We start from the raw sequence: 12,821 nt of genomic DNA, 5'->3' as shown, positions 1-12,821 counted from the left end.
GAGATGTGAATAGAAGGACATGCTGATAGGGTTAGATGAAGAAGAGTGGGAGGGGGGCTCACGTGGAGCATAAACATCGGCATGGACCTGTTGGGCCAAATGGCCTGTTTCTGTGCTGTACATTCTTTGTAATTCTTCGTAATTAAAAGAACAAAGGAGTCAAAAATTTAAACAGATTATTTTAAGGTGGTACAGCTCACTAGTAAGGCCACAGTTATAATACTGTGTACACTTTTGTGTGCCCTACCTACAGAAGGTTATTGATGCATTGAAAAGGGTGCAGAGAAGAGCAACATTGCTGATTCATGGGCCTAAAACACCCAAGTTACGAAAAGAATCAAAGTACTTATTTTCATTGGTATTTAATTTCTGATCAATTCATAGATTAAGCAGGTTGTTTAACTTAGATTGTGACCAAGGAACCAGAAGAATAATACAAAAATAGACTCAAACAAGACTACTGATTACAAGAATTTTTTTTCACCATACATAGCAATGAAGAGACTACCATTTAAGCAATTAACGCTAGGTCAACAAACTGAATAAAAAGCTGCATTAACATCTGGTTAAGAATGGTATTGAAGATTATTAGAATAAACTTAGGCATGAATGATCAAATAATAATACTTCATTTTTATAGGTTGTTATCACATCAGAACGTGTTGAAGCACTTCACACAATGTATAGCTTTGACGTTCAATGGTTGTTGTGTAAGCATATTACAGTTTGTGCAAATTGATTTGATTCATGCTGGTTTGCACGTCGTTCTTGCCGACAGCAACTTATATAGAAATTTCTTGAAAATCTCACTAGCATCTGCCAGAATGTAAAAACCGGTTTAAAACAAGTAGAAATCAATGTAAACAATTGGGGCCTGAGGAAAACCGGAACATAAGCCATCGTCCTTCTTTAAGTCCTTCTTTATATTATTGATGTTATAAAAATTTAAGTTTAAAGCCATCAAACTATTAATGCATATTAAGCACAGCATGTTTAAGAAAATGCAATTGTGGAAGCTTTCCTCTTTTTTAATATAACAGGTTCTGATGCCAAAAATTTCTTCCTTCCAGTTTCACTGTCTGACAAGGTTTTCTTCTTATTTACCGCATTTAAATATTAATTCCATTTTTGATACAAAATCCACCCAGTTCCCAGGGGGCTTGAGCCCATATCACAAAATTGCTCACAGTTCAGCATGAATTGCCAACCTCACCAAAGACTATAGAATGGCTGGTATGGAAATATTTACACTGTTACGGTGTGGGTGCTTTTTTTGTGATGTTGGGGTTAAGGCATATTCTGCAAATTAAATGGGAATGTGCTAATATATTACTGGCCCAGGTTTTGTTAATCACAAACATTAATTTAATAGTTTGTATCTGTACATCTTTTACATTTTTTTCTCCAAATGACACCCATCATTAAGGCCACTGATTTGTGGTTTTCTGGAAAAGTGAATGAATCACAGGATCACAAAACACAGGTATAAATCAAAATTCCATTTAATAAAAATAGAATTGGATTGATTCAGTCACCACAAAACATTGGGCCTAATTATAAATGGGCATAACTGGTGCCGTCAAAACACCAGTATAAATTCCAGAATCCCATTCAGTAGAAACAGAATTTGACTTATTCACTCCCCATAAATCACTGGTCCTGCCCATCACCCATCTTTCAGTAGGAAAGACTTGAGCATTAAATAGGATTGAGGAGGGGAAACTCTGATGCCAGCAAATCCTAATTTCTCAAAACGAATATAATTAATTTTTAAAAAACTTTGGATTTTGGTTTCCTTCAAACATAAACAGGCAAACTTATTAGCAAGGAACTTCTTTTAAAAAAGACAAGTATTACAATAAAAAAATAGGGCAAACCTATAGGAGCGGCAAGTGGGGTTCTAATCTTTAAACAGAGGGAACATTTTTCTCTATGTAAAGTTAAAGAAAAATGTTTTCACTAAATTGTAATTACAAACCTCCCCAGCATAGCAAAATATATTTTAATTAATTTTACACACAGCAAAAATACACCCCCAGGTACTCTAAACTGGAAATGGATGTACAGTAGCTATTGACATTCCTAAAATCATGCCTAAAAATGAGATTCTCCAAAACAGTTTTTATTTAACTAATTTCTCCATAAACACAAAGATTTCATGGAGGCAAATTCATCATCGTAACATTTAATTATTTCATAGATACATCTGTACTCATGGATCCAACACTAATAAGTTAATTGTCCACAATGGATCAAATAATTTACATGTCACATATTTACACCATGAAACAGCTATACAATATAGCTATTCAATTACAAATTTACAGATAAACAATACCATGTACAGATTGTATTGCTATTGTTGCTGACAAAAACAATGGAACAAGATTAGGAGATGGTTTGATATTAAAAACAGAATACTGAAAACTCTGAAACAGAAAACCTAACTATTTCTAATATAAACTCCATACTGCCAAATGGAAACTCAACATAAAAGCAGCAACCAAGATGCACTCTGATGATGCAAGTATTTCTGAAATACTAAAGGTAATTGTGGAACAATACAGCGCAACATTATCCAACTGAAGTTCAAAAATTAAAATTTTTTGATTTAATGGTTCACAGCTATGCCAAAGAAGGTACTGCAAAATATTAACATGCTTTTACTAAAGATGGACCTTGTGCTTTTTATGTGTGTATTTTTCAAAATTTGCACTAGAACAGAATCATGAAAGTAGCATAATCAGCCAGCTCAACAGCTACATCTTTTACCCTCATCTCTTTCCAAAGGCTTAAAGTTGATTGAGAATCTTAGGCTGCAGTTACATTGCAGCTATTGGTTTCGGACTGATATTTGTGAAGTGAATGCGCAGTCGGTAGGCTGGAGTTATACTGACAAATGCCCATCCGTGTGCGTTACGACGAGGTCAGTCACAAAGAAGCACTGGGCATTCGTACTTGGACAAACATAACATTATACATTAAGTTTTGGACCATCTGTGTACTTTTAAAATGCTGTTTTGCAACACGTTGGAGTTATAATGTAGCCAGTACGAGATGTCATCTTGGAGGGAGTCCTGCATTTCCTGGCTTCAGTGTGCTTCAGGGCCAGATTAGGACCTGACTCCTGAGTCATACTGCCACTTCTAAAGTCAATGTACACCTGAAAACATTTCACATCAACATGAAAATAACAATATACCTCCACCCTTAGTGTTCTCATGGGTCACACGTATTCAGAAACCGTCAAGAGATTTGCTTAAGTGGATTCATCATCCCACACTGATTTGGAAATCATGGGCACCCCAATCACATGCATGCAACTTGAGTGAAATCCCAATGTTTTCAGTATAGTCTATAAATGACTGATTTACCATTAGTATTCGAATCTTAACATACCTCCTGCACCCTGTCTAATGATGCTATCCAGAATGATTGGTACTACTGTCCACCAGTTTTACCATCAGCAAATCAGAATGCTACTTCATATAAGTGGTGCAATACTGAATTTAGTTTGCTTTACAGTTTTCACTTTAAATAAAATCTACCTCTTACCTACTTTATTAAACTGGGTGAACTAGAGTTGACGAATTGCTAACATAAAATGTCAGTACTTTTATTATTAATACTAGATAACCCAGAAAATCAGTACTATCTGAGATGGCCTTTATACATTGTGATGCTTTGCGCACATATCTGTCTTGGTGCTGTAATAAGTGTTCTGCTCAACTGATCACCGTAATTGGTGCTCTTTCATTCTTCACAACTCTTCTCAGAACCAGCTCCGACAGAACTATCATCTTCATACTTTCTCTCTATGCTGTCTTCAGAAGATTTACTGCAACAGTCATATGTTTTTCCACCAGATCCTAGACGAGTTCGGCAGCGAGCTCCGGGTTGGTACAACTGCATAGCTGGACGGTCCTGTACAACCAAAACCAGAAAAAGTGGTACTGTGCAAAACCCATGTAGCTGTATTGAGATGCATGTTTTATAAGCACTGCATGATTGCATTTCTTTACAGTGTAACAATGTAATCTCAAGGGTGGGAACATGAGAAACTCCATCAGATGGTTCTTTCATGCACATCATTATTTTGTGAATAAACTGAACTACTAGCAGACCCATCATAATTATATTTTGTTGAAGTCATCTATCGATCTGAAGTCTAAATTACCAGTTACTTAATCGATAAAAAGAATAACTATTTCTAATTTCAATTTTTAGTGTTTTGCAGATGTGAAGCTCTATTTGCTCCACCTCCCCATCCCTTAGTTTCAAGTGGGATGGGATCACTTAATATGATAACACTTCACTTTCTGATAAAATCAGGGCAAATCGGGAAATAATTGACTAATTAGATGTTCACCAACATTGCCAACAGCAAATACACTTGGGATTTTTAGTGACCAAAATGTGAGACTAAATTACCACACACCCTTTGTCATAAAATTCTTAACATCACTCAATCATGTTCATCTTAACTTTGGAGGAGTATAGGGAACAATATGGCTCACTACGATCCTTGGGTCCCATTACCATCCCCTTTTGTCATTTAATCACTCCTGTACTCCACCCTTCCCCTTTGTTCTTTCCCCTCTCCCCCATCCCTTTTCCCTGGCTCTGTACTTACTTAAAAATTGTTAATCTCTAACATCTTCCAGTTCTGATTAAAGGTCATTGACTAAAACGTTAGCTCTGTTTCTCTCTCCACAGATGCTGCCTGGCCTGCTGAGTGTTTTCCAGCATTTTCAGTTTTTATTTTTATCTTTGACCTAGCCTAATTCAGTCATCCCTTCTGATTTTTTCCTTCCTGGATCAGTGTTCGTTTTCATGTTTCCTATTTGTGAAGTTCCTTGGGACATTTTTTACATTACAGTTGCTATATAAATGTTGAAGGGGAAGAGGGCAGTAACTAGAATAATTTATAGGTTCTATTCACGGCCTCTGCTGCGTATACTGTTCATAGATGTGTGAAAGGAGTTTCTGATAAAATTATAACATTTTTTTGTGACACAAAGTTCTGTGGTCAAGTGACTAACAAAAGGAAGAATGACAGTGTCCAATTAATTGGATAAGCTAAGGAAAGTCAAATGTACTTGAATATGGATAAATATGAGGTAATGCACAATGGAACAGGAAACACAAGTACACAATGAATAGATGCCCATTAACAAAGGAAAATTATTCGGGTGTGATTATTAACCATTCACAGAAAATACCCAGTTAATGTGAAACCGTTATTAGCATGTTAATCCTTTATTAGAATTTTTTAAAATATCCCTAATGCTATTTTATATACTTCAGTAATATCCCTTCTTAGTCGCCTCTTTTCAAAGCTGAATAGCCCAAGCTTTTACAGTTTTTCATCAGAACTCATTCCTTTGACATGAAGTATCAGCCTCATGCTGCTTCTCTGCACTGCCTCCAGAGCTCAAATGTCAACGGTCATGGTGCGCGGGATGTTGTATCCTGAAAATGATCCTTTTTACCCCTGATTTCTGCTTGAAAAACAGGTACAAGGGTCAATTTTTCCACCTATGGGTCTCAATACTACTTGCTTGGGCACTCCACTCAGAATGTCCTCTAACCCGACATCAATCCCCTTGTAAGTACCTGCTTTTCCTACACTTTATACAATTTCTTATTCATCCCTAGATATTACTTCAAATTCCAATTGAATTAAGCTTAAACAGCCGTCATTCATGCAGAACTTTGTCAAAGATTTTTTGAAAGCATAAATACATTTTCTTGTGAGATTTTAAACAGTCTACTTCAGATGTCACTTCCTCAAAATGTCAGAGGTTAGTCAGGCAGGATCCTACCCTTCTTAAATCACAACGGCTGTTAATTAGATTCTCATGCATGTAATCCTCAAGTTTACCCAGATAATTTTCCATTATTTTGCCTGGTATTGATGCAAGACTGATTGGTGTGTTTTTGCTACTTTTGTCAATTTTGACACTTTTTTTGAAAAGCAATACCACAATGGTTTGTTTCCAACCTAGCAGGTCCTCCCCAGTAATCAATTCCTTCATAGTAGCAGTCATGCACCTCATAGATCTTATCCCTTTCCTGTCTTAGTACCTTAGGATAAATATGAACAATAGCAGGGATTTATTTGTTTTGAGCCCATTTTGTCTAGGATCTCCATCTGATGTTATCTCCATCTTATTCCTAATTGTGATGTAACATACCCATCACAATTAGGAATAAGTCAAGTCTTCCTTGACTTATTCCTAATTGTGATGGGCATGTTACTGGGGTCTTCGCTACTAAATACTAGGAGGAAGTAATTATTGAGTATACTTTACCAAACACAGGAAGTATACAAGTGAACTTCTTTGCATGTCCTCACTGAGTTTTGAGACAATCCTCACATGGATCTTCCTGTTTGATTGGCGCCTACCTGTACTACCACCACAAGTCTTCCCCACCCCCTCTATAGCCTTTATAGTCTCTCTTCAATGCACAACACTCTAGCTCTGGGTAAACAACTCATCATGCTATACACATCACTATTCATTTTCTTGAGTAACAAACCCCCTTTGACTACAGTCTCTGTGTGTGCAGTTTACATCTTTGCTGCAACTATCTTCTTTGTTTTTTTGGCTATTTCTTGCTCTATCACCTGGTTTGTTACTGCAATATGGCCACAGTTGGTATGTATTCATAATTTTAACCTTCTGGGTAACTTTGCTGGCCCCCTTTCCTCTTGTTACCTTTCCCTACCAACCAAAACCCCTATTTCCTTAGTTTCCCTCAACATTTACCGACTTAATTTGGTGATTCTATTAATCCTCATGACTTATCTTAAGGTCGGATACTAGCTCATCCACTTCATTGACCTGTGGTGCCTCACAAAAAAGTCAAATACTACCTACAAGCCTTCAATAATCCCTTCCAAAAGCTGTAATCCTTTTCTTCATTTTTTTGATCATCAATCTCCATATCTCTTCCCCCCCATCTATAATTCCTGGCATTCTCATGCGCAAGCAATCCAAAGCAAACACACCTCATAGTCACCATGTTCCCCACAGAACTTGTCTTACTATTAACTTAAAAGCTCTGAATTCCAGTAGAAAAAAAGAATTTTCCACCCCGATTTCTCCAGGGGAAAAAGGTTTCTTCAGTGTTGGTTGGGTTGCAGGGGGTGGGAGGGAGACCCTTTCCACAAAGCATAAAGGCCTGCCACGGAGCCATATCCATCATGATGTCTTCAGCTTTGGCCATGTTGTCTGAGGAGGACAGCATGCACTTATTGAAATTTGGGGGCGTGGAGACGAGAAGAGGAGAGGTAAATGGAAGAACTAAAGTAAAATTAAATACCCAGACGCAGCACTTAACCCCCTCCTATTGGAATTTTGCATCACACCTGAAAGGGCTAGAGACCTGCTAGAACCAGGTTCTGCCACAATTTCCTCCCCCTGCCTAGATAATGAGATGCTAGAAAAACAGAGTAATATCTAGCCCAATATTTTGATTTGTACTCATCTCTCTGCTAATGCAGTCAAGTATCATTTGCCTTTTTATTGCAACTAACCATTGTGCTGATGATTTCGTGGACTTAATGATCTTAGGGTGAAATCCTGTCTTCACTCATTTTTGCAAAGAAGTAATTTCAAATATAAAATGGTGTTCAACTACGTTATAGTCAAGTCTACATTTTTTTGCTAAAATTAGTAGACAGGAATTCCAGCTCCTGATCAGAACTGCACCACTGATCCAGTTAACACCGACTTCTCTTCTGATTCATTGCTACCATACCGATTTCCACATCGTTCACCTGAGGAAGGAGGTAGCCTCCGAAAGCTTGTGAATTTAAAATAAAATTGCTGGACTATAACTTGGTGTTGTAAAATTGTTTACAATTGTCAACCCCAGTCCATCACCGGCATCTCCACATCATACCAATTATTCTACTCTTATCTACATTGAACTGTATCTGCCCCTGTTGGGCCAGCTACTTAAAAGATCTAAATCTGGTTGCATTGTTCTTTATTATTTACCTTGCCTACTACTTTGGTATCATCTGCATACCTGGAGATATTGCTTACAATGGCCACATACATGCAAGTTGTGATGGATGGTTGAGTTTCAGTCAAATTTCAAATAAAGTCTAAATATTTTAATATCTTCGCACAGGAGTCTGACAGTCACTTTAAATGTTTGGTACTAGTGGCTGTTTTCTCAAGTTGCAGAGAATACACTTTATGGAATGCTAAAGGTCACTTGAAAGACATTATTCTGAAGAAGCATTTCCTTGGGTGTAATTCTATTCAATTTAGTCAGCTTGACCTATCAGTTGGGTATAAACAGACAGGCTGAAAGATATTTTTGTAAACTACTGCAAGTGGCAGCTATGTTTATGTGGGTAAACACAGTTTTGAGTTCTGTGAATGGCTGATCACCTAATGTAGCTATGAGAGCTACGTTATTAATGTCTTTTGTTTCAATGTATTTTCAAAGGATTTTAAATGGTATATCTGAGGCTGACTTTCAATTAGTCAGCAGTCATTTTCAAACTAACAGTAGGGCAGGCAAGAGACTCTGGTAGCGAAGAGGCACTTAAGATGTAAGGCATTAAGTTTCACGGGTCTGTTTGTGTTGAATGTTAGTATAGGAGAAGCGCCTTTGTTGCTTTTGATATTGCAAGGAGAATAGTAAAGTCTGCAATTACTGTAAATATGTTTGTATTTTATACTGTTAATTTATCTGTTTATTGTTCAATAATTCTGACTAGTAACTTATAGCCTAAGTCATGGTCTGATAAAGTCTTTTGCCTACCAAAATCAAGAAAATCATGTGAGCACACGGTATTTTCAGTAAGCCAGAATACAGTGACAAAAGTTCTCTGTTCAATCTCTGGACTCGCTACATTTACCAAGTCGTCGAAGGAAGTGCATACTCACTTACAGGAGTGGTTTGTGATGTTGAACCCAAGGAAAATATCCAATATAAAAAGCCAGAAATATATCATTGGGATACATACTCAACACATTTCCAGCAAGCAAAAAGTTCCTATATATGGCTAAAACATGTCTAAATAGTTCTACCTTGTCACAGATTTTGGATTTTTTATACTAGATATTTCTTCTGTTTCAGCATCACTGGTCATTCCTGTAAGTGGACTTCACGTCTCCTACAATTCAAGACGTATCTTTTTCTGTCCAAAGTCTAGGTAAATTATAACATGACCTAAGAATCGTAATAGAATACTCTTATTCCATATATTGACTACTGGAAGGTATCACCTCTTTGTGAATTCTTCTCTCTTTACAATTGACAGACTGGATAAACACTCTTACCGATTTAAGACGCAAGCTTCAAACCAACAAATGGTTTTATTTGCATGACATAGATGAATGATCATTACACTGTGCTATATTATTCCCTACATTCCTCCATATATAAAGCAATAAAGACGCAACGTGCTTTCTCTCTAAACGTGGGTCCTAAAACAGAAGGCCACTGATTAGCTTAATTCTTCCTGGTTAAAGACACAGACAGGTTTAAAACACAGACAGCTACCAGCTGTGAAGTTTACATACACTCTGACTAACTGCCCCTTACTAAGAACTGCTACTATAAGCCTGTAAGATGATGTTCCTGCCCACCATGCTATTAATCACAGAGGGCTTCAGCCAATCAAGAGGCCTGCCCTCTTTTCAGAGGACTCAGAAATAGCTGTCAAAATTAGTCACAAATCCCAGGTTGGCCTATCCTCTGATGCTTACAACCAGGAGACCTCCAGGACTCTGTCGAGTTGTATTCCCTACTGTGAGGATTGAATAGAACGACACCTTAAACAGCAAGGTATCGCAATGTGAGCAATCTCTGACAATAGCATTTGATAACTAGGATTGCAAATGACAGCCCTACCCACCCCCCACTCCCCAAGTATGAGAGCATGTGCTTATCAATATTTAGGGTTTGGCTCTTACAATGATTGGGTTAGAGAGAAGTTTTGCACCTCCAACTGGGGCAGCCATCATTCAATGGACTATGCTACATCCATGCTGTGATCAAGGGTGGTTCAATACACTCAGATATTTTACAGTTGAGTTATATTGCTCGACAAGCTGGTTATGTATGGTTTCTCCATCTAGTGGCAGCTCAAACGTGGGCTTGTCAGCTGTCTAATGAGCAACTAGTGATTATCTTCAGTGGAAGGGGGAAGAAAGAGTTAAGTGGACTCTCTCTGGGTTGAGATGGCGCCAAGATAACACATCTGCCAATGGAGATTGGAATCAAGTCAATGCTCTGTGGCAAATTTGGTAATTTGATATCTGAACTGGCAGGAGAACATAATCCACAGCACTGTTGGTGATTGACTAGCCATTAGAAAGAGGGAACTATCACTGGGACCTGAGATTTTTGCACTCAGCTGCAGGTAACCTTCCAAGCCGGTGCCCTAATGGATGGGGTGGACAAGCAGCAGGAAACTTACCAGTGCTCTGCACTGGTAATCTGTGCAGTTTTAGCTGGTTAAACTCCAGCAGAACAACAATAACAACTTGCTTTTAAACAGCACCATTAACTCAGTAAAATGTCCCAAGGCACTCAACAGGAGCGTTATCAAACAAAATTTGACACAGAGCCACATAAGGAGATTTTAGGCAAGTGACCAAATGCTCGGTCAAAGAGGTAGGTTTTAAGGAGCATCTTAAAAGGAGAAGAGAGAGGTAGACAGGTGGAGAGGTTTAAGGGAGGGAATTCCAAAGTTTAGGGCCTAAGCAGCTGAAGGCACGGCCACCAATGGTGGAGCAATTAAAATCAGGGATACGCAAAAGGCCAGAATTGGAGGAGCGCAGAGATGTCGGAGCGTTGTAGGACTGGAGGAGCGAGGTCATGGAGGGATTTGAAAACAAGGATGAGAATTTTAAAATCGAGGCGTTGCATACCGGGAGCTAACGTAGTTCAGCGAGCACAGGGGTGATGGGTGAACAGGACTTGGTGCGAGTTAGGATATGGGCAGCAGAGTTTTAGATGAGCTCAAGTTTATGGATGGTGGAAGATGGGAGGCCAGCCAGGAGAGCATTGGAATAGTCAAGTGTGGAGGTAACAAAGGCGTGGATGAGGGTTTCAGCAACAGATCAGCTGAGGGAGGGCTGGAGGTGGAAGTAAGTGGTCTTGCTGATGGAGCGGATATATGGTTGGAAGCTCGTCTCAGGGTTAAATAGGACGCCAAGTTTGCGAATGGTCTGGTTCAGCCTCAGACAACGGCCAGGGAAAGGGATGGAACCTCTACAGCCACTTGGGGGCCTCTAATCTTTGGCTCTTGTCAACCTGCACTTAAACTTTCTTGACTTAGGTTGTAGTGTTTGGTCTTTGGAGAGAAAGTGCACATTCCATATCAGACAAACAGAAACTCTACCTGTGTGGATTCCTCACTAGCTTGGTTTGGAGACTCTTAAACATGATGATGGGTTTTTACATGTGTCAGACAATTGGCTGACCAAAAATAATAGTTATCCTTTGTTTCGCATGTCTAAGCCAATACTCTATCCAACACCAGAATTTACTTCCTGTTCCATGACTCTTTATCATAGCGATTAATCAAAAGTTTCCTGAAAATACAAATATGTAATACCAACAGCATTTGCCCTATCCACTATGTTAGCAGTATCTTCAAAAAACATAACCTCCCTTTCCTGAATCCATGCTGTTCTAAACAAGTTATGGGTTTTCCAAACTTTTCCACTCAAACTAATTCGCAATTGTTATGTATCATGGCACACTAAAACAAGTGTGGGCAACATTCCCACAAAGTTACAGAAGTGTCTGATACCCCATCTGACCATACCTGTCCTTGCATATGGTGATTCCACTTAAACTTTTTTTTTCTGTTTGCTATGGACCAAGTAAAAAGGCAAAAACAATGCCCTGCTATCGGAATACAGGAGTGATTGGGAGATGGTAGTTAATTTTTCCCTACTTGCCAGCTCTGAAAATCACACTCGGCTCCAAAAACCTATCTGTTTTAGACTATCAGAAAGAGCAGCATTGAATTTGAATTATGCCAAATTTAGTTGAAAAATTAACTTAATACGGTTAAGGCACTCAGAAAACCTGAAGCAGTTCATCTTTATCTTAAAATGTGAATTCACATAAACGTATTCATATTTAGACTAAGTATTAGCAGGAATGTGATTAGCTCTGTAAAAACAGAATGCCTTGAAGAGTATGACAGAGTGGATACTATGGCCCCCCTCACACTAGTCTTTTCTCATTAATGTATTAACTATTTTTTTCCGAGACTATATTTTTGTAACTATTTTCGGATTGCTTCTTTGTTTTAACTCCTTACAGTACACCAGTTTCCTCATTTCCTTCAATTTCTAATTTATATTGGTTTATAGTTCTTTTCAGTTTTACAGATCTGTTTAATAGCATAGCCCATTGAAAGTCATGTTCTTCTCAATGTTTGTATTTCTTACTTCAGGAATAATTCTTGAAAGAACAGCTCTTGAAAGTGTAAGTTAAAAATAAGCAAAATAACTTACAATTATGTAGATATAAAAATGGGACTATCTGTCCAAACACCCCGTGATATCAGGTACATGGTTAAGCGAGATGATTGAGGACACCTTTGTGTAGTTACAAAAAACCTTCAATAGATATGTCATCTCCTTAATCAGTTCTCTAAATCCATGTACCAAAAACAATTTGAGGCCTTCTTGTCTACAGCAAAAAAGTAAAACCCTGGTTAAAATGCAACTGTTTTATTTTTAAAATCTTATATTTTGAACACTTGCTATTTCCCATCACTTTTCAGAAGCTGATTATTTTAATAAATAATCCAGAACTGAAAATTCCAA

General features: G+C 38.0%; 1 protein-coding gene across 1 annotated transcript in view; it reads right to left on the bottom strand.

Moving 5' to 3' along the window:
- Positions 1-3,668: 3,668 nt before the first annotated feature.
- upf3a (UPF3A regulator of nonsense mediated mRNA decay) overlaps positions 3,669-12,821 on the bottom strand; it is a 38,670-nt gene continuing 29,517 nt past the window's right edge. Inside the window, exon 10 of the mRNA XM_067985433.1 lies at positions 3,669-3,924. Within this exon, the coding sequence (XP_067841534.1) occupies positions 3,754-3,924 (171 nt within the window). The 3' untranslated portion in view covers positions 3,669-3,753. The remainder of the gene's footprint in view (positions 3,925-12,821) is intronic.

Source organism: Heptranchias perlo, chromosome 6 (assembly GCF_035084215.1).
Source record: "Heptranchias perlo isolate sHepPer1 chromosome 6, sHepPer1.hap1, whole genome shotgun sequence".
Lineage (NCBI taxonomy): Eukaryota > Metazoa > Chordata > Chondrichthyes > Hexanchiformes > Hexanchidae > Heptranchias > Heptranchias perlo.
The sequence above is the reverse complement of the archived record's forward strand: the minus strand, read 5'-3'. Positions and strand labels throughout refer to the sequence as shown.